General features: G+C 40.1%; 3 protein-coding genes across 5 annotated transcripts; 1 reads left to right on the top strand and 2 right to left on the bottom strand.

Annotated features, from left to right (window-relative positions):
- Nucleotides 1-967: 967 nt before the first annotated feature.
- On the bottom strand, nucleotides 968-13,144 carry phf10 (PHD finger protein 10). The gene is made up of 12 exons (XM_050042853.1): nucleotides 12,844-13,144; nucleotides 12,007-12,116; nucleotides 11,516-11,646; nucleotides 11,102-11,185; nucleotides 10,766-10,890; nucleotides 10,485-10,634; nucleotides 10,258-10,367; nucleotides 9,206-9,353; nucleotides 8,810-8,953; nucleotides 4,688-4,796; nucleotides 3,699-3,887; nucleotides 968-2,294 (listed from the first exon to the last, which is right to left on the bottom strand). The coding sequence occupies exons 1-12, from the start codon at nucleotides 12,913-12,915 to the stop codon at nucleotides 2,197-2,199; spliced, it is 1,470 nt and encodes a 489-aa protein (XP_049898810.1). The 5' UTR covers nucleotides 12,916-13,144; the 3' UTR covers nucleotides 968-2,196.
- Nucleotides 13,145-13,397: 253 nt separating this feature from the next.
- rab4a (RAB4a, member RAS oncogene family) lies at nucleotides 13,398-20,308 on the top strand. Its single transcript, XM_050042867.1, has 8 exons — nucleotides 13,398-13,569; nucleotides 14,963-15,043; nucleotides 15,307-15,421; nucleotides 16,003-16,065; nucleotides 16,157-16,311; nucleotides 16,539-16,634; nucleotides 16,906-17,051; nucleotides 18,181-20,308. The coding sequence occupies exons 1-7, from the start codon at nucleotides 13,554-13,556 to the stop codon at nucleotides 17,019-17,021; spliced, it is 642 nt and encodes a 213-aa protein (XP_049898824.1). The 5' UTR covers nucleotides 13,398-13,553; the 3' UTR covers nucleotides 17,022-17,051; nucleotides 18,181-20,308.
- A 120-nt stretch (nucleotides 20,309-20,428) lies between these two features.
- On the bottom strand, nucleotides 20,429-27,569 carry ccsapb (centriole, cilia and spindle-associated protein b). 3 transcript variants are annotated; one of them, XM_050053351.1, is made up of 5 exons: nucleotides 27,473-27,569; nucleotides 26,145-26,536; nucleotides 25,976-26,056; nucleotides 23,858-24,078; nucleotides 20,429-23,761 (listed from the first exon to the last, which is right to left on the bottom strand). In XM_050053351.1, exons 2-5 carry the CDS (start codon nucleotides 26,512-26,514, stop codon nucleotides 23,579-23,581), a joined length of 855 nt encoding a protein of 284 aa, XP_049909308.1. In that variant the 5' UTR covers nucleotides 26,515-26,536; nucleotides 27,473-27,569; the 3' UTR covers nucleotides 20,429-23,578. The 3 variants fall into 3 exon arrangements, with proteins under 3 accessions (XP_049909308.1, XP_049909300.1, XP_049909315.1); XM_050053343.1 differs by lacking the exon at nucleotides 27,473-27,569 and adding an exon at nucleotides 26,655-26,940; XM_050053358.1 differs by lacking the exon at nucleotides 27,473-27,569 and adding an exon at nucleotides 26,760-26,939.
- Nucleotides 27,570-27,785: the final 216 nt, after the last annotated feature.

Genomic DNA, 27,785 nt, shown 5'->3' with positions numbered 1-27,785 from the left:
GAGCAGGAGCCATTTTAGGGACAGAGACCAGTTTTCTGAAGATTTTTACCCGGATGAGAAAAGTTTTTCCTTCACATTTCACCATTTAGAGATATGCAATTCTTTTTTGTTTCCGTTTAAAAATGACAATATAAGATATATCAAAAGCAGATGCCATATAATAGCATAACCCAGATGTGCAGTTTGCTGGACTGGAAGATATTTAACCAAAAGATCCATAGTATGTGATGACAATTTGTCTTTAATATGAATTCAGTTATCTGCACAATAACTGAATGCATCAAAACTTAATAACTTTAAAGGTCCAATTTGTAGGATTTAATGGCATCTAGCGGGAAGGTTGCAAATCTGAAGCTTCTCCCATGTGTCAAGCGTGAAAAGGAACAACTGCGGTAGCCGACTCTAAAGCGCGAAAACACAAATGGAGCCATCTTGAGCCCCTTTTCGTTTGCTTTTTTGTGCTGGGCTGCTGTAGATCAACATAGTGGACTCCAGGTGAGGGGCCTCACTCAGTGTGTAGATATAACAGCTCATTGTACAGTAACAAAAACGTAATTCTTATTTTCAGGTGATTATAAATGAAAACATGGTTACATATATACCAATTTTGCCAATAGATGCCCTTAAATCTTACACCCTGGACCTTTAAAATCACCATTGGGTGGCAAAAAAATTAGTAATTCTAATTATACAGTTTCCTGCATATTGTTTACTCATACATCCAAAGGCTATACAGGCTTGAACACAGCAGCTGGTCATCTTGTTGCAGTGATGGGCTGTCTATATGAGACAGTTTGAAAGCTTTGTCCAATAAATAAAATGTAAGAATAAAAATAACTTTTAAATGTATATTTTCAAGTAGACATTTACCTTTCAGCACACTACAGATTGTTTTGCAATCATATATTTTGGTATCAAGTGGGATTCAATTAAACAGTGGTACAACACCATAGGTAAGGCACAAATATGACTTTTTTAAGTAGCTTTTATTGAAAAAACACTTCATAATTCAGTGACAATGACATTATTAGCAACAAGTGTTTCGTAAACAAGCTGCTCATTGAGGGACAATACGAAACAGACAAAATAAATTCAACAAAATAAAAAAGAAATCTTTCAAGCCACCTGCAAAAGTATCAGCAGACTATCAGCTGACTATCATCGCTGACGGATGTTTAATTTCAATGTCATTACAATGAGTGGTTATGTTTTCGTACAGTAATAGTGGAGGGTTGAAAACAAAATCAACGCATGTAAAATAAAGAGACACACTTTGTCTCCATAATCAAGACTCACACATCTCACAAATAAGAGCTGCAGCCGTGAGGTCTACCACAGCCAGTGTCTATTACATGTCATTACACAGAATCACAAGCACCATGTCATTATTTAAGACAAAACTTTGTTTAAATAAGATTGCTCTTTACTGGCCTGCCTTATTAAATACATTTTAATTAAGAATACAAAAGAAAAAAAATATAAAACCATACAAAACATGTTTGGAAAAGTAACTGAATTACATCAGTGACCTCTTGATTGTTTCAGTAGCACCAGATCAAAAGCACCATTTGTTCAACTGAAACATTTTTCCCACTGCAGAATTGTAAGACAAGATTTATCTGTATAAAGAAGTAGGAACTCACTGATACTATTAGTGGTTAACGGATCACAGGATTTAGTGCAGCACATTTAGATGGATTTGATCTGTAGTTTGGCTGTTAACATTATTAATGTATGATGTCTGAGGTTAAGTCACTCTCTACCATTACAGAACAGAGTTGCTATGCTAAAGGTAATGCCCAGTCTGGATTATTTATTTATTTATTATGAGCATGTACATCTGAGGTATAATCACATACATTATTTAGAATATATTTGGAGATGGAAATAAGTTTTTGATTCAAATTTAAGACCTGCATTACTGATGTCATCACAGCTTTCCCAGAAAAGACAAGTATGTCTGTTGTCTAGTGTTAGCCTGTGTTTACAGACCTGTCACTCGATACAGACAGACAGCAAGTTAAGATCTTGTGTGTGGATTGTTGGTATTTGGTGAGAGGGCTTCACTTTTTTAATTTTGGATCACAGTGATCTGATGTTTTAAAAAATGCAGAGCTTCTTCAAGTGATTGACCATTGACATAATGTGCATTTGAGTAGAATTTGGTCGAAGTATGATGGTTAGTGATGCTGTTGATCATTTTTTAGCTGACTTGGACTTCTTCGGTGTTGTGGCTCCTCCCTTCTTCTTGGGTGTGGTGAAATCCTTATCACAAACCTCACATACCCAAAGACCTGTAGAGACAGAATGAATTTATTAGTATGAAAGACACAAACAAAAGTGCGTTTTTTTAAAAAGCAGACAAACTAGATGAATGACTGTGATAGAAATTGTGTGTACAAATCTGCTTTTCTCTCTCGTCAGGTTTGTTGTCCTGTCACTGTGTGAAATGCAAATCAAGACTGTAGTTCAAGTCAAGTAAACGGTCGTGTTTCTGTCGTCTGCTATCTGTTATCACATATCATCAGAACTGGGGAGTAACAGAGAACAAGTAACGGCATTATGTATTTAAAATACAAAATATGAGAAACTGTGTTCAGTCAGAGTTACAGTTTAAATTGGTGATACTCTGAATACTCTCTGAATACTCTCTTTAAAAAGAGAAATACTGTCTTTAAAAAGAGATTACTTGAAGGGATTACTTTGTTTTGTTATCAACACTAACACCGTGTCTAACTTAATGTGATGCAAGCGAGCATCAATTTGATTGCATTGTTTCCCCATTGTAATGTTCCAACTGTCCACAAGAAACGCAGCACTGCAACTTTGAGCTTAAATTTTGTCGAACGCCTTGTTTCTATTTATTTCTGTCGCTCGCTTTAAAAGCTCCGCAAAAGGAAGAAGAACAGCTGATTCGTGAAGTTGAAATTAGGAGTTATCTACCCTTTCTCCATAACCACTTTTGGCCACACTGTTTTGTCTTTCCGTAACCAGTTAAGACATACAGGGCCACAATGAGCCACAACAGAGATGGACCTTCCCCGGAGCAGGGCCAAAAGCACGTCCTACTGCCTCTTAAGCGGGTAGCAGGTAGCAGTGACATCTTGCCAACCCCTGATGACCCCTCTTCTCTCCCTTAAACAAGAATGTGTGTTGCGAGACTCAACTCTAGCGTCTCACTGGATCTCTGTGGTTTGGAGTTTAGTTTCTCTTCTGTCTTGTTTTTACTTTACATATCTGCTTTATTTTATCATTTAATGTTCGCTTTCAGCCGTATAAGAGTCTGTTAACTTACTGCTGATGATAAACAAACATTTCCTTGTATTGTTGCTTCACAATTACAGCTTTTACATGACAAAATAACAATGAACTTTTACTGTGAAGAATCTTTAAGAAATTAAATGTGTTTTATCGCTGAATTAGTGGAACTTTGTAAGCCGCTTTTCCACAATAAAAACAAGTCTACTGATACGTCAGGGAAGAACGACACAAATATGATTTTGAAGAATTCCAAAAGTAATCCCAAGTATTTAGAATAGGCTACTTAGTTTGAGTAATCTAATGGAATACGTTACACATTACATTGTACTGCATGTATTCAGTAATCTGTAATGGAATACATTTTAAAAGTAACCCTCCAAACATCGCATATCACATACTGTATGCTTGTGTTTGTGTGTGTGTGCCCATTCACTGACCAGTAGGTATGGAGTCCATGCCCACGCAGAACGTGTGGTATCCTCGATCACATTTGTCGCAGAACATCATCTCGTCCTCATGGTGGGGCTGCTGACACACGGTGCACGTCTTGCACTCCATACACTGCCAGCGGTATGTCTGGATCACACTCACCAGCTCCTTGCTCATGTCCAAGCAGGACGGGTGGCCTAAAGCATACGGACATGGAGGCACATGCACACAGAGCCACACACACACACGGACATAAATACACAACGCATGGACATAGACACAGAAAAGGAAGCAAGTCAGACAAAAACACAAAGACAAATACAGACATAATGTGAACAGGCCAAGAATACACTGTCCTGATACTTCAGAGGACTTCAACACATTTAAGACTTCACCTTTAAAACAGAACAGAAGACATCTAGCATCTACTCACATCTATCCAACATAAGCTTCAAAGTATTGTTGGGGAAATACATTTATAGCTACCCATCGACTTTTATCAGGACTATCTAAAAACAAAGCCATGCAAAGCCTTTTTCTTAATGTTATAACTGCCTCATGAATATAAATAAACTCTTAATTTGCCAACAACCACTAAAGTCTTTGTAATCATCTGAAGTGAATTATAGACGATACTTTTAACCTACACAAGCTTTACTGTCTAATGTAAATGTTTACAGCATATAAACAAGGCAGCATTAACACTTAAGCATTAAACTTAATTCTACACAATGAAATGAAGTTGACTGGTGTTAAACAACTGAACATTTCCTTTCACTGATGGCAGAAATAATTCCTTAGTAAATGATTATCAATTCAGTCTCTTAACTTTATGTACCACTGATGTTAAACAAAGGGAAAAATGTTTTAAAATTACAGCTTACGATAATGATGGAGAGCATAAAAAATGGGCTGATGTTGCATGTGTGTGTGAGTGTATGTATAGATATATATGTAAACAAGGAACGTTCCTTTCAAATTAACAGTGTGAACTTACCGCTGTTATCACATTGGGAGCAGTGAATGAGAGCCTCTGGCTTGCCCCTCTTGTTGGCCTCTTTACCCTTCTGGCAAATGCCACATATAGCATTGGGAATGACCTTAGGCTGCAAGGGCAGAATAATGCTATAAAAACCATGCGCATCCTGTGGTTATGGACAATAAAGTAGTTCAACAACGTTTTGATGCCTGGAGAAAAAACAAAAAGAGCACTTTATCTTGAATAACAAAGGCTTTTTCTACCTTTGGGGGCACAATACATGAACTACAAGTTGAGTGGTTTATATACTTTCAGCACAATTTGCATCACCTGGCATCTAAGCTGCCGTCCAACTAAGTTTGATAGATTTAAATGTTACAAACCCAGTTCTTTGTATTTCTTTTGTTAAGTTTTTGTTGCAGGAGCATCACCCGGTTACTGGGCAGGACACCAAATATATATCAGGATGCAAACACAAAAGAGGCAGATGTTGTCTATCATATCCTCATGCATGTGTGCTGCATCTGTCATCTATGGCAGATTAATGTAGTCAAGTGGTCAAGAAGCTGACTTTAAGGATGTTGCAGTTGCTGTCTATGCAACGTCCCTTTAGGTTTAAAAGGGGTCAGCGAGGAAAGAACCAGAGCAGAAAGATAAGGAGGCTTGGGGACGTTTAAATCCAGATGTCACACAGGTAAACAGGGAAACATTTAAAAAGTTAAACACCTCTTTAGGAAGCCACACAGTCAAAACATGGGAGACTGAGCAAGATTTTATATTTGGACTGCAACAGCCTTACTTTAACTAAAATAAACAATGTAACTCGACTTTAAAGGAGTTAACAGCTGCGCAAGGAATACTTCAAAAACTACTGCAAAATGCCCATTTGTATATTCATTACTCACTGCTTATTACTTTGAATTTATGAATAAACCTTCGTTTTACTCGTGTGCCTTCACAGTGAACAGAGAATCCAAAAAGGCAAAGTTTTCTTCACAAAATCAACATAACACATGGTGAGTAGCTGATATGCAGGTGGTCATTTTGAGAGTGAAGATTTTTTTAAACCAAAAAAATGTGTATGTGCTAATGCAAATTGGTTTTGAAGAACGTGACATCCTTCATTAAAGTGTCCCCTGGCAGGAAGTGAGCAGGTAATGCTAAACAGCCATAGGTACAACACTATGGGTCAGTAAAGGACATGGTTTGGTAATGATGAAAATCAAAGACTAGAAACAAAGCAGAGAACTAAACTAATAGACAGACAGCAGCAGGAAAGGGAAATAAGGAAAAGGTAGAGCTGGACGCAGCACCCTGTTTAAATTTCATACATGCTTAATATGCATATGCTAAATATATACCCTATCAATATTTCTCCTTTGAAATTCAACAGCTGACACCTTTGGCCTCGCGGCATCACTGAAACCATTATAGTTATTGTGACCTGACTCTTTACAACTACAGAAGTGTTTTCATGGCCACATGAGATGCTTACACTACAAGCAAAATATAGAAAAATAGAACATGAGCAGTTCATGAGGTTGAATCCTGTTTTATTCTAAATTAGTTGAGTTTGGTCAACACAAGAAATGCTGTATTTTATGCACATAAAAGAAAAAAACTCAGAGAATTCACTTTCAGGCATGTTTACTTTTATATTATAATCTGGTAACTTTTGTATGGAGTCATAAAGCTCTAAACATTACTATAATTCAGACACAGAGGCATACATACTAGGACACAGTTAATTGGAACTTCATACTGGCTGACCACACAGACTTTAGATCAGTGGATCATATAGTTTAAACATCATGTTTGTACTTTTATATAATGTACTGAATAAGGTAATGCTAACCTGTTAGCTGTGCCTCACAACTTCCCATCTGCCTCAGTCTAAAGTCTAATGAAACTGAACTCTACTCAGCCTTGCACCTCATAATGATAACTCAAAAAAATTCCCTCATTCTCATTCCTTCATATGCCTGACATACAAAATAAAACTTTCTGAGCTCCTTCTGAGAGTCAGACCAGCACCACACATCCTCAGACAGACTAAGAGCAATATCAAGGGAGACTTAAAAATAGCTGATAGTCAAATATAATCTGCAGCAGCTGATGTTAATGTGATTAATGTAATATTACTGTGTGCAACTGTGTCACACAGTGAACGCAATATTTTTATCTCCACAATGCCTCATATATGTATAAGCTGCAGAGAGGCTGTTGAGTTTCAGAGTGATCCATTTCCTGGAATCATTAACCTGAACTTTAACATGTCATGTTTACAGTGCAGTACAGATATAACATGTATGTAAAATGCAACATGTATCACATTCTCAACAAAATACTGCTGTGGAGGCAATTACTCTAATTCCAACGTTGTTGTGCATAATTAGTCTTTATTCAGGAGCTGCTTGTCAAATACCACACTATCAGTCATGAGGTCATCGTTAAACACCCCTGTAAATGGTAGCCAGACCAGAGCGAGGTAACGTTAATCAGCCGGCATCACTGACTGAGAGTTTTTCAAGTCATTAGAAATCAATTAACCTTGCATTTACAGGGATTTTTTTTAAAAGGGGAAAGATAGATACTAAAAATCTACCACTGGAAAGGAGGCTGGTACATTTCATGTTCTCCAGCATTTCACTTTGGCGAATTTACCAGAGCTACAGAATAATGGATCGTGCTTGACTTCTGTGTATACTGTATTTCTTAAAATACAGAAATGCCTGAAAGCTGTTACATCTCCAGGTCCTTTTGTACCTGTCACAAACTGATACAGTACTGGGACATTATGTTACTGACTAATGCTAATGAATTCTGCTATGTCTGTGGGCTTGAAAGCAAATGCAAAATGATCTGATGAATAAGTCAACAAGTCAAACTTAAACACACTGAAACTGTTTTTAAAAAGACACTAGAAAAGGACCGTGCCCACACCACAGCGCTGAGCTGAACTCAACTGGACTTGCCCTGGTCCATCATACTGTTACAAGCAGTAATATACCAGCATATCTAGGTGCTGGAATGTTTTTCTGCAAGGTTGGAAAAGTGAAAATCAATTTGGCTAGCACAGTGGGCTGTAGGGAACAAGTGGTGCACTTAGGTAATTGAATTTACCCCGTCTACAGTCCTTTAAACATTTAGATTACACTCACGGCATTTATTTAACATGACTATCAAAGATGTGCCATGACTGGGTGTTAAGGTGATGTGGGGCTTGTCCAGCGGAGTCCAAACCCAGACAGACAGCGTACAGAATACCTCTAGCTCAGCTCAGCAACAGTGTGAACAAGGTCAGAATGTCCTCATCTCTCCAAGATGACATTATAGGGACAGGTAAACCCCATGTCAAACAGCTGTCCTATATGTATTAACAGATTAACAGTACATCACATGGTGTATAAACAAAGCATATTATAATATCAATACACACTTAAAACATTAGGGTTAAGTGCATTCTACACTTCAGATATAAATGTTAAAATTCTATAGTGTTAACATCAACTACTTTTTAAAAGCAACCACAAATTGCATGTGGTTTATATGTTCTATATCAGAGTAACAAAAAGACTTTTCTTTTCAAAAATGAAAAAGGAAAACTAGCAGCCAAAACATCCACTTACTTGTCTAGGAAGTATCTTTTTTTTTTGACAAGTGAGGACAGACAAGAGGTATATTGAAGACATTCAAAAGGAAAAACTTTTAAAGTTCAAATTTGTCTTCGCTGAAAAACCCAAAAAGTGAAAGTGCAGTGAAAAAGAAACAAGTGAACTGTTCCTTTAAAATGTTCTTATTGCTCACAGTCTGGTACGAAGAGAGAGAAAAACAAGCAACGTGGCAATCATTAAAACAAAAAACTGAAGACAGGACCCCCAGTGTGTGTTTGTGTTTGTGTATGTGTGTGTGTGTGTGTGTGTGTGTGTGTGTGTGTGTGTGTGTGTGTGTGTGTGTGGGCCAGGTTGTCCCAGCTGAAAAGTTGACAAACTTTAGAAGCCGGAGAACAAAGTGAAGAAAGCTAGGGTGGGGTGGCGGGATGGATGGAGTAAGGGAGTGGTAGTAGTAGAAAGAGGAGGAGGGGGTAGAAAAGTGCTGCTGCTGTTGTTGGAGAAGAGTTCAGGTGCTTTTGTCCTCTACCTTGTACCCTGGGGTGGCTTTGTGGGAGGCAGAATGGCGCTGGTTGCCGTCTTTGCCTGGCGTGGATGTCCTGTCTTTGGCCTTGGACTTGTGTCCGCCTCCTTCCTGGCTCTCCACGTCTGATGCGTTGCCTGAAGAACTGTCCTGTTCAGAGGAAAAGAAGAGCACGGAGGAAGAGTGAAGGGTTAGGGGGGGTTTAAGAGTGATGCCCAAGAACGTATTTCCATGTAGATATCTTTGTCAAGCTTAGTAAAGGTAAATGACTCTGACATGGGACCTAGAATCCATCATGATTCAGATTTCTACCATTAAGCATTTGTACAACTAATCCAGAATGGATGTATGATCTGACACAGATGGGCCATTATAGTAGTTGTTCATGGTCTGATGTCTTACAGATGAGTTCTTGTTCTTTTTGTCCTCCTTGCCATCCTCTGCGTCATCTGAGTCTGGTTCTGAGTCCAGCGCAGGGAGCTCTGGATCCAGTGGAGGCTCAAATAGAGCTGTGTTCAATGGCAAGTACCGCAGCTCATTGGGGGAGTACCTGTCAAGCACATCACAATGATGCTTTAGGGCAAAACATTCAGCACAGCACTGACACATTTACATGCACATAGTAGTCTGATTTTTGCCCCTATTCCAACAAAGACAATATTCCTACGAAGCTGTTTACATGGCTAATGAAAACAAATATTCCACTAATGTCCCTGTTTACATGAAGCCAAGTATACTCTGATTGATGTGCCCTAACATGTCGTTTATCACATCAAAATATGGAAAAGTGGAACGACTGGGGCTGCTTGTGCTATTTTGCTTCTTTATGTCAAAATTGGATTTTATCAGTTTTCCATCAGTGGCACACTTGTTGGACAGTGCTAACACAGCCTCCCTCTTTCATTCTTTCAACGACCTTCTTGAAAAGGTCGGCGTCGTGATATTTGCGCATTCAAAAAACCTGCTGATATCCAAGTCTTTCATGATGTTTAAAGGTAGGTGGGTTTCTCTTTTCGACTAGAAACGTGGGCTTTTCTTTTGGGCATGCGTCTCTAACCCAGCCCCACAAACAGTTGGCCAGTTGGTTTGTGCACAACCCATCCATGATAACACACAGAGCTGACCATGAACAGGCCGTGTGTCGCAAACCGCTGTAAAAACCCTTGTTAAGACACGTATTCTCTTAAATGGAAAATGCTACATCCTGAATAAAGCCTAATTTGCAAATGGAATATACTGTTTACATGACTCATATCAAATTCAGAATATTGTCATATTAATAACAGTTTAATAGCAGTGTGCATGTAAACACAGTAAATATATAATACAGGTTAAGAGCCTATCCAGAAAACACAATTTCACTTAAGAAAAGGTACATACTTTTGGGGTTTGCTGCCTTGAATACAAAAGAGGCAAACTGTAAGCAAAATCATTTATCTCGGTGTGTCAAGTACCGTTTGTAGTAGTCTTGGAACTGTCCTGGTATGAGAGCCACAGGGTAGGGCCCCGTCCTCGTCAGCTCTGGAGCCAGCACCTTGAACCTCCCCTGAGGCACCTGGATAATCTGAGGAAACACACAAAACACAATGCGTGTCAAAAATTCTGAAGTTACACAAAGCTCTTTTCATTGTCTCTGTACAATCTCATTGAGCTTGCTTAAGTTTTCCCAGGTTGGACTCACATGTGTCTGGAGGTCAAAGTAAGCTCTCCTTTCTTCCATACGCTCCCTGTTGAAGTTCATGTTGAACTCTGCAGCTTTTTTAGCCGCCTTTTTAATGTACTCAGGAACCTTGCTGGCCTCCACCTTCTGAGGGTTCTGCTGCTGCATTTGCTATAAGACAACAAAGACTGTAAGAGACATGCACACGTGTGTAGGAGGATTTTCATTAAATGTATTACAGTAAAATAAAATGCCACAGTAATGATCAACCCCAGCATATTTCTTTTAGTTTGTGTACTTACAGAGTACTCCTTAGCTATCCTCTGCCGCTCTCTCTCCTGCAGTATGACTGAATACTCCGAGTGTTTGGTGGGATACTCCTTTATCATCAGATCTATCACCTCATCACTCCGCAGAGCTGTCAGACCTGGGAACAATCAGGACATATTCTGTGCATATTTGGACCACATCAAGCACACCGATGACTTACACAATCAAATATTATTCACAGAATAAATCTTATAAATCATGTTCCAGACTATTTGCGCTCTACTGTAAATCCACTGTGTCAAGAGAATGTTAGGAGTTTATTTATCAACAATTCTACCTGGTCTGAGGGTGTTTAGTGTGGTACCTACCCAGAGTACACTGTGTCTCAGTGATGACATTTTGTTCACGCAGGTATAGCTTCTCTTTATGGGACAAGTCTCTCCTCTCCATGTCTACAAAGCAAGAAAACAACATCATTGGTCAAGGAACAGCTTCATTCTTCATCAGGTCAGAATGTGAGCAAAGAAAGGTCATTACAGCAGTGTGACAACAGACAAACAACTATGCATAGCTGCTACTAGGGAGGCCAGTCTATCCTTTCCCAGTGGCTATACTTATACTGTGACTGTATTCCAGTAATAATACTTGTACATGAACAAGCACTAGCAAACCAATAGTATTGTGCTATAGAATCAATAAAATTTTTTAAAAGGAGAATAGTAACACTTTATTCTTGAACACTTAAACAGGTATAACTGTTTCGATTTTTACTTCAGTCTTACCTGGGTACTTCCTCTTGAAGGATGTGACTCCCAGATACTCGCTGACCTGCTCCTGCAGCATGTAATACTCTCCTGTGTCATCTGCAGGCCACTTGTACTCTGTCAGGTTCTCTGCTGGGAAATATGTCAGGCTGGAAGGGGGGAGGTGGGTGGAACAGCAGGTTGAGGATAAAAAACTTTATGAGCATTGAAGAGATGTTAGGAAGCTGGGCAAGACAATCAGGTTCTCAACTGGAATAGCAAGTAGCACACATAAGCACACATAATGCAATGAGTAAATCGCATTTTAGAATAATGTATGTAAAAGGAGAACATGTGAGACTATACAAGCTACAGCTATGTCTCTTAAGTTTATCACCTACATGTCCATACAAAGACATAACTCATCATAAAACATATTATATGACAACAACAAAATCTTGTGAGCTCTTAGGTTATTAAGACTGGCAATGCCACTTCATTGCTCCTTACAAAGTATCAAGCCAACTTACCCAAGGTCTTGACTTGAGGTGTCGCAGCTTCGAGAGCTGTCCCCTGAACCCATTCTCCTTCTCTTGGGAGGTTGGCTGCCATCATTGGACTCCTCCTCTGTAACATCCTCCTACATTGGAATATAGAAACACAATTTTTGACTTATATTTAACATTAATATAATGTGATGTTGGCAAACTCACCAGAGCATGCCTGCATTTACAAACTGGACTTTTATATGATGTGAGAGCAAAGAATAAAAGTGTAACTATAGCATATAGTTTTGTTAATCTCTACTTTCTCCAGGAGGCATTCTGTATTATTTGTCTAATTTCTAGTTCACCATTTCCATGGGCAGAGAAATCACTATATCCCAAAATGATTTATTGTTTGGGCAAACAGGGGAAAGAATGCTTATTAATAATGCAAAAAAAAAAACCATTATCTAGACTACAGTTATGTTGTCACTTCTGAAAATTAAAGTCCTGTCTGAACGTTGTTAGTCCTTTTACAGCAAAATGAGGTGATATCTGGCTATCCATATAGAGCAGTTTATTAAGCATTAACACTATAATCTTCTGTGAAAAAATGACGACGCTGTCAATCAAAAACAAAATAACATAAATAATAAATAAATACTTGCAGAAACGACCGTAACAATACAAGCCATCTCAAACATTTAGCACCCATTTGAAAACAATGGGGTGATGCTAACATCGCCATCAGTTGTCATTCATGGACGCAGGTAGCCGTTGGCTAGCTAACTAGCCGTTAGCTCAGCAAGCAACCGTGCAAAGCTCAGTGAACAAAGTTAATTATTACTGGTGTTGTTCGTGTCTGTGAAATATAAAGATCACCTTTATGGATTGTGCTCCTGGAGTAGCGGGGTTGCTGTCGCAGGGCGGTCTGATGGGGAGCACAGCAGCCATATTTCCCTAAATAAAAGCTACTGCCGTTGGGCTAGCTCACTAGCCACTTCTTCGTTTTCTTCTTCGTCGTCTTTAGTTTTGCTGGCGGAACACAAGCAAACGTTAAAGGTGCATGGCACCACCTACTGACAGCATGACTTTAATCGACAAAAATAGCAAAAAAAAACGAAAAGAAAATTAATGGATATTTATAAATGCGATATATTCTGGTTATTAAACCTCCTTCGTTTAAATACTTGTTAGGTTTTGTGGCGGTTGGCGAACGGTACAAAACCGCCACCTTCTGGGCTGGAGTGTAACGTTAGGTTGGCAGTTCTCTCGCTACTTCTTATGAGTTGTGAATGGTATTTCAGTTTTATACACAAGGCTTATATTCATGGGTAATTTAAATATTATTTTAAGGCTAACCTTATCACAACTCACACGTAAATGAGTCTTTCGTTGGCAACGCTCGCGCTCGGTCCGTTGGCATGGCTTTTATTTTGAAAAAAAAAAACGTACGGGAAGTCGGAGGGGAAAATCAGCTGGAATCCGCGGAAACCATCAAGAGGACTATTTTCCTTTACTTAGCTAGCTATCCATCTGTCAACTTCCAATTCTCCTTTCCTTCCCTGTGCTGTCAAAACGCCACACTGGCGATGTCGGAGTCATACGGTAAGGGGTCTGTTTTGACAAGTGGCCACCATTAACATCTTCACGTAGCCACAGAGATGGGATGAGGCAGGTGTGCCGAGAGAGCTTTTTTCTCATCGTAAACAGATAGCTGACAGGCTAACCGAAGGCTGCTGGCCTTTAAAATGCTATGTCAGCGTAAGTAACACTACAGAGGGTATACAGCAGATTTTAGAGTGGCTGTGTGGACGAAATGTGTCGAGTTTGTAAGGTTACAAATCCCCACAGAGGTTAGCGCCCCGGACAGGAAGCTGACACCAGAGGGACAGGGCTGAGGATGATGGAGCTGGTGTGAAGATCTCTCTGAGCGGTGTGACAGACACAATATAAGGGAAGTAGGGGGTACCTGTTTAGGTGATAGCTATGATTTATAAGGGACTGATGTCCTAGCTTCACCATTTTACATAGGGATTTGGAGGTGAAGCTGGGACACTGCTGTCTGTACACAGTCCCACCACCATCCACATATGAGAGTGCCAAGTGCTGTGTATCACTGTCATATTCTGCTCTGGTGTTTTTTAGGATGGTATGACAGGGGTGGATTATCAGACAGTGGCCCCCTTGGGCACAGATATGCAAAAAGCCCCCCACCTCTCCTTCACAGGAGCAAGATACACATACTTTATAGTTATTCAGCTTCTTTCTGTGTTGTTGTTTTACATCTCTTTGTACTTGTAATGCATCTTTTTGTGGTTTTGTGCCTATTTGTGGTCATTTTATGTCTCTTTAAGTTAATTTTATTGTCTCTCATGGTCCCTTGTGGTTGTTTTGCCCAATTTTTGTAGTAGTTTTGTGTGTCTTTGCAGTTCCTGTGCATCTCTTTGTGGTCATTTTGAATCTCATTGTGGTCAGTAGTACATGTTAATTTGAGTAACATTTTGCAAGTGAGGGCTTAGGGGCCCCTGTTAAATCAGGGGCCCCTTGGTTTGTGTCCAGCAGGCCTGTTCAGTCATCCTTCCATGTGGTACGGGTATGGGTTTTTCAACAGATATCAATATTTCAGAGTTATACAATCTTATAACAATTGCAATTATACTTGTAATTCAATAAAAATACAAAAAAATAAATATGGTAATTAAATAATTTTGATGAAGATATTTTATATTTATTGTAGATATTTAAATTAAAATAACTGTCAAGTCCTCTCTTGTAGACAAACTGTATAATGGTGACACTACATTATCACAAACACCTTTGACATTTCTGTACTGCAATTTCTTAATACATATCAGATGGTTTACATGTTGATACCCGTATAATTGTCATAAGCTAATATTAACTATAGTTAAGACAATCATGATTGCTGTAACAAAACAGACAGATCTCATGTTGTTTTGCATGTAAACACCATTATTTCTGTGTTTTCTCTCGTCAGATTTCCTGTTTAAATTCCTGGTGATTGGGAATGCTGGAACGGGCAAATCCTGTCTGCTGCACCAGTTCATAGAGAAGCGATGTAAGTCACAGTTTATTATTTACTATTAACAGACAGTTGCTCACACCTGTAATGATAATGCAGCACTGTAGTGTTGAGTAATCAACATATATTAATGTGAAAATTGGATCAGCTTTAGGTCAAAGAAAATAATGTGTCTCTAGAGAGTCCAGATGATGATGATAGTTGCACAGTGTGTTTTCTTTACTGAAAAGATACACTGTAGGCCATCACCATGTATTGCAGTTATTCAGTAATAAACCATGTATTATTTTGTTTTGCAGTTAAGGATGAATCCAACCACACGATTGGAGTGGAGTTTGGCTCTAAGATCATCAATGTGGTCAACAAAATGGTCAAACTGCAGATTTGGGACACTGCAGGACAAGAAAGGTTCAGGTAGGGAAAAATACCAACATAGCTCTCAACACATTTAGGGCCCTGTGCACAGACATCATTTCTATTCTACCACATCCATACAGTTATAGTCTAATTTACCACACTTGACTGCTGGTGAACAGAAACAGTTTGAGTGACACGTTTGATTTGTCAAACACAGGTGTAAGTAATTACATTATTTACTGCATTGCATGACAGTAATGACTGCAGGAGAGCAATCGTTAATGACGCTTGTTCCTCATGTGCTTTTTCCTGACATGATGAGCAAAATATCTGCTCTGAAAAAGGGAGTGACAAAAAAGTGTTGGTATTTGTGTTCAGTGCTCATGTCTTCCCCTGATAAAAATGAACATCCAGGTCACAACCCAAGTAATATACCGAGGAGTTTGAAGAAATGGATGTCAGCCCAATCTTTACTATGAAGTCAGATGAATTTCTCAATTTAATATGCAAGCCAAAGGATAGCCCCTGTCATTCCTACTTAAAGGGAAACTTGTTATCTGAGAGCCACCTTGCAACCAACTCACCACATAATATCTGACCACCTGCTCATATTGACTAGGACTTTATCTGTGTGTCAGGTCTGTGACCAGGAGTTACTACAGAGGGGCAGCAGGAGCTCTGCTGGTCTATGATATCACCAGGTAAATCAGCCAATCACAGAACATGATTTCAGATCGCCTCAGTGTCAAGTCCCCTCTCCTCTCTAAAATGCAACCTGTCTGTGCACTGCAGTCGAGAGACATACAACGCTCTGACCACATGGCTCAGTGATGCCAGGATGCTGGCGAGTCAAAACATTGTCATCATCCTATGTGGAAACAAGAAGGACCTGGACGCTGACAGAGAGGTCACGTTCCTGGAGGCTTCACGCTTCGCTCAGGAGAACGGTAGATTCAACAGTCACCTTAATTTTAGGGTGACCTGTCCCTTTAAAAGCTGGGGAACTTATTTCTCTTAGTATATGGACCTATTGTTGTTACAGAAAATACACTTTTTTTTGACATGTCTTAATTTTCTTTTCTGTTCTCTGAAGAACTATGTACCTTAAAGTATATGTATTGTTAAGGCTACAAAGGACTGAAAAGCCGTGTGTGTGTGTGCGTGTGTGTGTCAGAGCTGATGTTCCTGGAGACCAGCGCTCTGACAGGAGAGAACGTTGAAGAGGCCTTTGTCCAGTGCGCTCGGAAAATCCTCAACAAGATAGAGTCAGGTAGGAACTGCCACCCTCACCTATAACCCTAACACCCCCAACCCTAAATCCCCTCTGATCCTGACGGGATCAGCAAGACAGGCTTAGCTATGACTCCAGACACCACACTGTACCAGTTCTCACAGAGAATTTTCAGAGTTAAAGTCAGAAACAACTTCACTTAATATTAGAAAACTATTATTTATGACAAATGTCTTTTCAGAGTTGATGGAGATCCTAACATGAAGCCCACTCTCTCAGGTCTCTTCACTCATCTTGTCTCTCATTTCAGGAGAGCTGGATCCAGAGAGGATGGGTTCAGGTATCCAGTATGGTGACGCTGCGTTACGGCAGCTTCGTTCTCCTCGCCGTGCTCAGCCACAGGGCACCCAGGAGTGTGGCTGCTAGTGGATGCGCGTAGTTGCACACACAGACAAGGTGAAAGGGCTGGTGTGTTTGCAGTGTGCGTACATTATAAGATGATGTTTTGCTGTTTTATGCTGCAGAATAAGATTTTTCATTTTGAGTGTCAGAGCTTACAAGCTGGTTGGAGCGACTTGACATTCTGATCATTGTTCTCAGCACTGTGCATCTGCTGCACTCAGCCACTCCTCATCTTTTACTCTCCTGGCTGTCACTCATCTTGTGATTTACAGACCTCAGTCTGAATACAGATTTAGAGTGGATTTTTGTTTTTAAAATATTTAAATGCCAATGTGTCAAAAACACACAAAAGGAAGCATCTTTGGGATGTTTTCATTACAGTTCTTCTGGAAGATTTTCATTCTGGAAATCATTTACTAGTTGCTTAAAGATCCAGTGTAAGATTTAGGGGCATCTGTTGGCAGAAATCCCAGCTGACATTGGGCGGGAGGCGGGGTACACCTTGGACAGGGCGCCAGACTATTGCAGGGCTGACACATAGAGACAGACAACCATCTAGACTCACATTCACACCTACGGCCAATTTAGAGTCACCAGTTAACCTGCATGTCTTTGGACTGTCCAGCTGGAGTGCCTGGAGAAAACCCACGCAGACACGGGTAGATACATGGATACAGGTTTGAACCTGTGGTGGGGGAGCCCAACCGCTGCACCACCCTAACCACTGCATCACTGTGCCAAGTTTGAGGGAGGACAGACCAATTAAACACTGGCTCTAGATAGGACTGTTCACATTTTCACACACCACCTAAATTTAAATAATTTCCTAAACAACTGGGCACTTTAGTTTTTAAGAAACCTTACTCAAACCAGAGTAAATAGTCTATTTTTGGTGACTGTTTTCAGCTGCGGGGTGTTAGTGTGTGACAATAAAAATTATGGAAAATCACCTGACTTATCACGTCGTTCACTTCATTTACATTATATTGGTTCGGCCAGCCTTTTGCTTGCAAACAGGAAGTAGGTCATACCTCTGCAGTTCCTTCTCCGATAATGAGAAGAGTTGCTCATTGGGTCTTTAAGTCCATATTGTTGATACACCTTTACAGAATACCCCAACACGACTGCTTACAGCTGTGTTATAATGTCGTATGTCTGACTCTGTGTGTGTGCATGTAATTAGTGTGTTTCAGACGTGTTTGTGAAGACCAGAAGAAGAACAGCCACGGGGGACCCAGGGTTCAGGTTGCTATGTTGATGACTCCTCTCTGACCTTTGACCTTTCGCACGGAACCCTTAGAACCTTTGTTGTCATGGCTGCACCTGCAGAGAGCTGAAAAGACCTCCCAGCCACGCCCCCTCTCAGAACTCTGAGCATCTCCAAGGAACCAGAGACCGCCCACCCTCCAACGTTCTGCTCCACTATTGGACCAAACCCTCCCCAGCCCTCCAATCAGGGTGTGAATGACTGACATGTATGTAACCTCTCTCTTGCTCTCTCTTTCTCACCTCTCAACTTAGTGCGTTTTAGTTTTCTTGCTTATCACTGCTCCCATCTACCTTCCATCTGGACTACTTAAGGGAAAAGTTTACATTTGGGAAGTGTCTTTCCTTTTGCATCCCAGTTTATCAACAAGGTATAACTTGTTAATTAGTCAGCTTCAAAAGCATTGGTAGGTAGATTTTTGAATATTGGGGCTAGCCTGATTAGCTTGTTCCCTCTTCTTCCAACTTTTATGCCAAGCTAAACCCAGACAAATGTACAAATTAGGCTTCACTCAACATGACAGAATAGACTGAAGGCGTGAAAAAAAATGCAGGGGGTCTCTGGTTATCATGGAGATGACTTTAAACCTTTCAAACAACACGTTATTGTTTAATTTCTGTCAAGCGACACTTACCAAAATTATCAAGCGTCCTACCATAAATCTGGCTTAACTCTTGGCTACAAATCCAATTGTTGGGCTATTCCTTTAACCACATACATATTTGATACCCTCCCCCTCTATAGTACTTCTGTTTCTCCATCCACCTGCTCTGATTGCCTGTTAACTTCCTGCTGTGCTCACCTGTGTAAAACACACCACTAACAGTCTACTGACCACCCCCAACATTTTGCACTCCCTGTATCCCTTCTTATTCCAGGCAATGCAGCTGCCAAATAACACTTCATCAGGTGACCTACCCTACCCATTGCTCGCAACCCGCCATTCTCTGATACCTGTTCACACATCTGCTTACCTGTCCACCTACCTGTCTCTTTCCGCAGCTCTCTGCCTCTGTGAATCTCCCCAACTCCTTACAGCATCTTATACACTGTACAGTGTTTCTGTATATAGAGATTGACGCATGTTTTCTCAGACAGAATAGCAGAGTATTTCATTATGAAGAGATATTATATGTATATTAAAGTAGATATCATATCCAGTATCTGTTTTATGCTCCACTGTATTATTATCATGTTAAGCTACAATACACTGGCGACGTGTGAGCAGTATAGATGGGCAGTACTGTTTGCAGCAGTTATGTTTATTTGTAAATGGGACAAACTGACATTATGAACATATATGTGGAAAAATGCTGTTTTATCACCGTTGATAGATTTTAAAAACGGAAATATCCTGAGCATACATTTGACTTTATGTTGGTTAATTCAAATTGTTAAGAGTGTGAAAGTTATGTCGTCTTTTAATTTACAACGGCACATTCAGCATTCACTGTTCAGTTACATGTCTCATCAGTGTGACACACTTCTTTATCCAAAGGATTCCCATTATGACTGAACACGTCTGGTCCCTCTCATTTATTAACTATGCTTGTTTACATGAATACCTCACTGATGGCTGCCGGCTGTGGGGTGATACTAACTGAATGCATTTCAAGTCAAGTTTTTTATTTGTCTCCAAAGATACTTAATGTTCAGTTGAGCCACATGGAGCTCTCCACAAAAACACTTCAACTTGGGAATATTTTTCGAACATTTAGATTTAGAGGTATGTTCAAGCATTACATGTTTTTTTTTCTAAATGTTTTTTACTTTTTGCCCCTTGACAGTTATGCATTAAACTTTTGAATCAAGCACACTTCAAACTGTAGAGATATTTTATGTAAGAATTCATCTGATAGCGGCTTCTTCTGCTCCACATCAGGTTGCCGTCTTGTGTCTATGTCATCATCATGTCCTTTGTTTATTTATGGACGTCCATTTTTCTCTTATCATTATGAATATCATGGATTTTTAATTTATTGTGTATGATAAAAGCATATGTTTTTAAAATAAAAACTACGAATATAACGTTGTCTTTGAAAAGCACTTTTTGTGGGTCTGTTGCATTATTCATGTCTTTCTTTAAAAGGTTTTTGTAGCCTTCTAAATAATAAGTGTGATTTGGCAGAGATGAACAGAGAACAGTGAACAGATAAGTGGAAAAGTGATTTATTAAAAGCTTTGCACAAACACCATTTAACCTAAACAGTCTTCCTCTAAACCATATAAAATATGTGCACTGTATATTAAAAGCCTAAAATGTAAACATGAAAATGTATCACTAAGTTTTACAGTATTTAGTTATTGTTACATCCCTTATGTCATTATGAAATGAGATAACTTAAATTGTATTTGATATCATGAGGAACAGCAGAATCTTTTTCACTAAAACCAGACTCTACACTTAAGTTTGTCAGCAGCTGGAACTTAAGTACTTCTGGTGCCCACTGATTATAACCTATCCACTCTTCATTATGCATGATTCAGTTTTTGAGTGGGATAATCATGTGGGATGACACTGTCCTGGTGTAAAGGGATATTTAGGCTTGATGGCTTTCTTCTATACATGACCTATTACACCTAGAAAATCTGACTGTAAGTACAGTATTAAGAGAATCTTAACTATAAAGTTTTAACTATAAAGGAATTATAACTATCTTGTTCCACTCCTGCTTTCTGAGACTGTCAAAGTTTACCACATCTAAAAAACAAACTGGCTCAAATGCAAATATTTAAATATTGCACAAAATCTCACATCGTTAGAACTATATTACAGTTTAACTTAAAACACTGAAGAACTAAATCAATAGCAAGTAACGTAATACTGAACTCAGAGTTGCAACAACATAAGATCTAGAGAAACTTAAATGTCTAAAGCACAGCTCTCCTTTTTCTGTACAATATTCACATCAGTAACTTTAGTTGTGCAGAGGAGAAAAACATTTCTCAAGTCTTTATGGCACAGAGCTGATTTTATCGTGATAACTAGGATCTGATTTCTTCTTTCTTGATGATAAAAAAGACCAGATTCAAAGTCCAATTTTTGACTTCTTGTGTAAGTACAAATAACATTGTTTGGTGTCAAAAATATACACACATAGAAACAAATATGGAGAGATTCAAAAGATGAACAAAACACATGAAAATCTAAATAGGTAGCAAGATGTTTTGTATACATATTATTTCAGAAAGGTGACTAACTGTCAAAGTGCTGTTTCATTTGGTCCTGCTTCAGAGTGCATGCTGCCTTAACCAGTAAGCAGTAAGTCAGCAATATGTACTCAGGTATTTCTCACTAAAGGTAATTTAGCCATCAGCTTAATGTCCATTGTTGTTGTGGTTCCCCTTTTGGTTATAAAGCATATTTAGTAACAGCAATGATAACAGAAGTTGGCCTCAACATTTGATTGTTACGCTTTGAAAATAACCTAAATTAGCTTTATGTCTTTTTTGCTATTCAATTTCTCTGTTGGAAAGAGTCCCACGACCAGTGAGTATGTAACAGAAACACTGCAGTGTCCACATACTGTTCACAGTCATCCAATGGCTTTAAAGCCACACACATCATTCTCACACTGCGATAGCACCTGGTCGACTGATTACTTTACACACACATTAACTAAAGAACAAACACAAATGTCGCTATGAAACAATTTCAAGTTAAAAACACTGTTTAGCGTGGGTGTGGTTGAGCATTAGCTGCAGGTGGAGAGCGGGCACAGTGGCTCACGGGAGGGGTGACGCACCTCTAAGTATTTGGTCTGACTGTTGATCTGCCAGGCAGGCCGCAATAACACAGCAATAATGTGCTTAAATAACCACAGTGAAGCTGAGTCCGACACACTACAGATATAGGAGATGGCAGAGGAAGGTGCAGAGCAACAGAAGACGACACAGAACATAGAGAGTCAACAGTTAGTGCACAAGGCCTCCACAGGGTGTCCCCCCTTTGAGTTGTTGTTAAGGGGATCATCACGAGGTGTCCTTGAGTGGGTTGCAAATTGTTGATCTTCCAAGCAGGCTGCAATAATGTGCTCAAAGGGAAACTTAAAGGAAAACCGCAGTGTATGCAGTTTGTGTAAATAAACGGTGCTTCCAAGGGAAGCCGAACATTCATTTGCACACAATGCACACTCCACAATGACACAGAACTGGCTGAAAATAAGTTATAAAATTTCCCTTTAAATACCACCATGAAGCTGGGTCTGACAAACTGCTGACCTGAGCTGGCAGAGGTAGGTGCCAGGTAGGAAGATAACAAGGAGTGGAGGCCTGCTGTGTGCAGAGAGGCATAAAGGCAAGTACTTTGATGGTGAAATAAAATAAACCTGCCAGTCGGTGTCTGACCATTCATCCAAGCCCTGCAGTCACACACACATAAAAAGCTCATGCAAAAATGTGAGAGTGTGTGATTCACTATTAATCTAAACCCAGTCAGCTCGGATCAATCCATAAACAGTTACACACACCAGTAAATCTACAAGAACTAGTCCAGAGCACTGAGTGATCTGAAAACCAAAAGCTGTAAAACTCCTAGACATATTTCTGTAAGTCAATCGATACTTTGTACTCAGCACAAATAAGAAAATGCTTATCCACATCGAAAGCTGCAAACGTATGAGGAAAACTCTCAGCTGATTAGGCCATCTTGCTGCGCTTAGCACAACTTTTTGGAATACAAACAACTGTGTGTTTGGTTTTGTATATATGTGTATACAACAGAGGTATGTACATTCTTCATGTTTGATCTCAGAAGTGTTTTTAGGAATGTGGCTGAATCGACTCACACATGCTGCCATGTGCCTTCAATACTCCTGTGTGAGTCCACTGGTTTAAAATCCCTGTATAAAAAACGTGGAGACATTTTATATACCCTGTGTTTAAAGGGAGTGCATCAAAGTATGGCTGTATTTTAGACTCTTCATTCTAACCAAAATATCTGTATATGGTAGATTAATCTGTTAATTATACAATTACTTTCAAATCACTTCGTTCATGAGTCTCTTAAACCCTGTAAAATGCTTCTTATTGTATACTGTATTAAAACTGATTTATATAAAACACATGATAGTACACATCTGGGGGAATAAGCCACACAGTGAATTTCAAAGTTTTGTCAGTTTACGTCCTGAAGGAGAGAGTGATACACATTTTGGAGCCTTTGTATGAATCAATCCACCCTGTGCTCTAGTCTACATCTGTGGGTATTTAAACTTCAGGGGTGGGAGGCAGTAATGGCTTTATTTCTGTCTTTTTGTCTGGAATTACCCTGATGTAAATATTTCTGCTGAGTGTGTGTATGTGCGTGTGTGTCCTATCGAGAGCGAGCAGAGAAGCAGCGCATGTACTCAGTGAGCCAGGGGTTGAATTCTGGTTGAACCAACTTTCTGGACTTTTCCACATCAGCAGACTTGGCCCTCCGGCGCTCGGTTCTCTGAGCCTGGATCTGACGCTCCACCTCCCGCCTGGTCTTGGCCCGAAGAGCCGACTCATGGATCTACGAGAAAACAAACGTCATTATAAACTGCCAGTTCCTGTTGACACTTGTGCTCAGTCACACCACAGCTTGTTACATGCTGATCAGAAAGATCACCTCAGTGGTTGAAGCTACAGGGCCGACGTTGTGCGTCTTCCTGCTTGCCATGTCTGCATCCTTCTCTCCTGAACCGTACAGAGCAAAAGGATGTCTGCTCTCCTTACTGTCGTCTCTGGGCTGCCGTGTTGGTGCAGGCCTGACCCGCTGGGAGCGCCATGTTTGCTTTGAGGCTTTGGGGGGTTTACTCTGCTGTGATCGGGGTACTCCAGTGTCTCTCTCTACAAACAGAAATGACAAATAGGTAAAAGCAGCGCCAAAATGCCTCATAATACTAAATATAAATGTAAATACAGTAAGTTCCTTGGAGAACGATCATCAGCAAGAATATAAGCAATGCAGAGATTAAGGCACTTAGTTCACAGTGTGCAAAGAATGGCAATTTCACAACATTTTGTGACATCTCTACATAATAAGGGAGCCATTTGGTAAAACTTTAAGGCACTTTATATGTTTGTGATGCATCTCATAAATGTAGTTTTGCTTATTTGTATCAGCTGTGCAATTTTTGCCTTTGACCTGAAATGTTCTCTGCTTGGGCTAAGTATTGCTCCAATTTCTATGACACTAGTACAGACGACATACATGAGTTTCAGTACAGATGCCATCATGATTTTTCACTTGACATTTTTCTCACACAGTTAAAACACAAGCAGTCACACAAGGACTTCAGCTGACTAATAGTCTTGGCAACAGTATTCAGTAAAGATCTAATTAAAGAAAGTTACCATGACTGGAATCTGACCACCATTTGATGCCACCTTACAGTGAATGACAGCTTCTCATACTTGGTGGTTTTCAGTAGGTACTAAATATGACTGATGTTTAACACCCCATCACATCAGCATGGTGTCCCAGGCTGCTAGTGTTGACTTTTATTTTTAGATGTCAATCTGTATTTGACAGGTATTTTTAAGGCTGACAAATCACTGCTTGATGAAATGTGATACCTTTAGCAGTCCTAATCACTATGAAGCCAGGAACCTTTTAAAAAGTGTGCAGCATAAACTATGTACTTGCTTTAATTAGCTGTAGCCATTTTGCTGTACACTCTTTGCTGTACTATGTGTTTGCTTTTTCTCTCCACATGGGGGAAGCCAGTCTCTCTGTCATCTCTTTACTGCCCATTACATCCAGTTTTTCCCTTTTGTCTTTCATGTTGACCATGATTCTAACTCCATCTCATGAGTAATGATCACCTCAGATTAGCCGGCCTACTGCCCATATCCAACCACTTCCGTGTTCTTCAGTTGAAACTGTTGTACATTGTTGAATGTTCTAAATATTTGGGACTCTGGCTGGATACCAGACTCACTTTTATGACTCATATGGAACACCTGTCAAGCAAACTGAAGGTTAAAACTGGCTTTTAAAATTAAAACAATCTGCTAATCAAAGGACCACTGTGCAGTTTACAATTATGTCTGTACTTGATTATGGTGATACTGTATATGATTGCTTCTCCCTCCACCTTAAAGCCTCTTGACACAGTGTATCACAGTGTGCTGCGTTTTATCATGGGTGATACATTTCTCACACACCTTCAGTACATCTTAACTTTACCTGTACCTCACACTGAACTTGGAAAATAAGCTTCAAATACAACACTACATACAAATGGAGCGAGCACCAAAAAAATAAATCTACATTCTCTTATTCCATTTGAACATTTTAAAATATTGTACTTATGTACTTGCAAACACACTTATAATTGCTTTACTTAAGTGTAATGCATCTGTCTATATTTGAATTACATATGTTAAGTTTGTACACCTTTTGTATATCATTTTATTAAAAGATATACTTTATTAATCCTCAGGAGGAAATTAAAATTTTCCCTCTCTGTTGTCATATATACACAGGACCCGAATACACAAACAAGACCTATACAAGCATTAAATGTAGAGATGTCAGAGTGAGGAGGCTGCCTTGGACGGGCGCCCTGAGCAGTTGGGTGTTAAGTGCCTTACTCCAGGGCACCTTGGCAGTGCCTAGGGCACGAACTGGCACCTCTTGGGGTACCAGTCCGCACCCCTTACCAGTGACCCACCAGTTCCCAAGCTAAGTTCCCATGGACGCTTGCAAGGCACACTAACCATGGACAGTACTTTAAATTACCTTTGTCCTGTTCCCTGTGATCCTGCTCTTCTCTCTCCACCTCTGGCACTCCTGTATCTTGAGCACCATTAAGTTGTGAGCCTGAGAGAAGTGAATGTCATCATATGGTTCAGTAAAGTAACACGCATTTATCCAACATTTTAAAATCATATTCCCAGCTCAGGTTTACCATGGACTGCAGACACATTCTCCTCCTCCTCCTCTTGAAGGGGCAGCCTGGGTACAGACCCCGTGGCTCTGCTCTGCTGCTGCTCCTGCTGTCTCTCCATCCTCGCCCCCTCACACTCCTCTACCTCAGCCTCCGCCCTGTCTCTGCTGGTCTCAGCCCGTACCTGGTTCTTACTGGGAGGAGTGGGGCTCCGTCCTCCAGAGTCTGAATCACTGTCGGTGCCATTCCAGAACCAGGGGTTGTGTGTGTGCTCCAGCAGCCTGCGGGTCAGCCTGTACTTCAGCATCTCCTCATAACACTTAGTGTATGTCTCCCATTTGGGATCTTTGAACTTCTTCATGTACTCGGAGCGGATCCTCTTGGTCACCATCTTGAACTGAAATCCAACAAAGCTGAAAAACACAAACTCCTATGAGAAGCTATCGTTGTTGCACACGCATAACAGGTCTACACTGTGTTTTAAGCTTACACAGAGCCTTCGAAAATATTAGCTACGATGTTTTAACATACGCAGGTCTCTGAGGTTTGATATCACCGCCAGACATTTAAACCATAATGTGTAGACGGTAAACACCAATGGCAGAGCAGCTGGTGGCTTCCCCTCGGCTACCGTACCCGCCTCCTTCGTCCTCTCCCGGGGTTAGTTCGCTTCACTGAGCCGTTGATGGAGATAAAAGTCTAATTTAGATGACTTTATAAACTGGTATATCAATTTCGTAAATTAAATCGCCATTTTACTTTAAAATGTGGCTGAATTTTCAATTTAATCGACTGTTTTTAGTCGTTACGTCCGCTAACAGCAAACGGACGTTGCTTGAACGTGATGACGTCAGTGGCATCTCGTCCTCTGATTGGCTCCAGCAGCCTAAACGAGTATTCCAAATTAAAGGTCAGCTGTAATCACTGTATGAAAACACTCCGGGTTTTATAACCTGTTGTGCTACAAATTATTACAACCTTATTTTATTATTGCTGAAATATAAGGTTTTTATGAATCCAGAGGCTTTAAATAAGCGTATATTAAATCGTCATCATGCACTGTATTGTATAAACTATTACATCGTAACAGAGTAGTCAAGTATTGGTAATTCAGTTGCCTGTAGATGCATATTATCTCCTTGCAACAAATGTGTCCTTGTTATTTGAAGATGTGTGATGATCATATGATTTTATGAAGCACCGATAATCGCCTGTCAGCCCTCGCAGGTTACATCCAAGCGTTAAATCTCACTGACAATCCATCCACTCCCATCTACAGCAGTGCTGGGCTGGACAGCAAAAATTCAGGGCTGTAAGAGTCTAAATTTGTGTACAGTAAATATACTTACACTGGGGTCGGATTTCACGGAAGCAGAGCAGAACAGATGGCGTTGTCGCTGCACGGTGCTGCTGCTGTAATCACAGGCTGCGTCTCTTAGCTCCGCCCGCTTGAGGACGTTTTTAAAAAGCCAAACACACCCGCAACAGGTGGCCCGGGCCGGGATTGGCGCTGTTGCAGGAATGCGGTCAGAGCGGTTATGTAGGACCAGGCTGATAATGATTTCCATCAGATGGTAAAAGAGGATGAAAATACAATATATTGTGTTGTAGGCCTATTTAATCACTGGGCGCAGATTCAACACATAAAGGAGCTAAATTGAG

This window comes from Epinephelus moara, chromosome 1 (assembly GCF_006386435.1).
Source record: "Epinephelus moara isolate mb chromosome 1, YSFRI_EMoa_1.0, whole genome shotgun sequence".
Classification (NCBI taxonomy): Eukaryota; Metazoa; Chordata; class Actinopteri; order Perciformes; family Serranidae; genus Epinephelus; species Epinephelus moara.
Note: the sequence above shows the minus strand (reverse complement) of the source record. Positions and strands in the feature narration are given on the sequence as shown.

What these genes read in the sequence shown, in the direction of transcription:
- phf10 (XM_050042853.1), bottom strand. Translation starts at nt 12,915, where the DNA reads ATGGCTGCTGTGCTCCCCATCAGACCGCCCTGCGACAGCAACCCCGCT. An exon ending in ACCTCAAGTCAAGACCTTGG is followed by an intron (nt 11,647 to 12,006) that starts GTAAGTTGGCTT and finishes CCCCCCTTCCAG; the next exon opens with CCTGACATATTTCCCAGCAG. An exon ending in CTCCCAATGTGATAACAGCG is followed by an intron (nt 3,888 to 4,687) that starts GTAAGTTCACAC and finishes CGTATGCTTTAG; the next exon opens with GCCACCCGTCCTGCTTGGAC.
- rab4a (XM_050042867.1), top strand. An exon ending in CTGGTCTATGATATCACCAG is followed by an intron (nt 16,066 to 16,156) that starts GTAAATCAGCCA and finishes TGTGCACTGCAG; the next exon opens with TCGAGAGACATACAACGCTC. An exon ending in CCTCAACAAGATAGAGTCAG is followed by an intron (nt 16,635 to 16,905) that starts GTAGGAACTGCC and finishes CTCTCATTTCAG; the next exon opens with GAGAGCTGGATCCAGAGAGG.
- ccsapb (XM_050053343.1), bottom strand. Translation starts at nt 26,689, where the DNA reads ATGTCTGGCGGTGATATCAAACCTCAGAGACCTGC. An exon ending in GAATGTGTCTGCAGTCCATG is followed by an intron (nt 26,057 to 26,144) that starts GTAAACCTGAGC and finishes CACTTCTCTCAG; the next exon opens with GCTCACAACTTAATGGTGCT. An exon ending in TCACAGGGAACAGGACAAAG is followed by an intron (nt 24,079 to 25,975) that starts GTAATTTAAAGT and finishes TTCTGTTTGTAG; the next exon opens with AGAGAGACACTGGAGTACCC.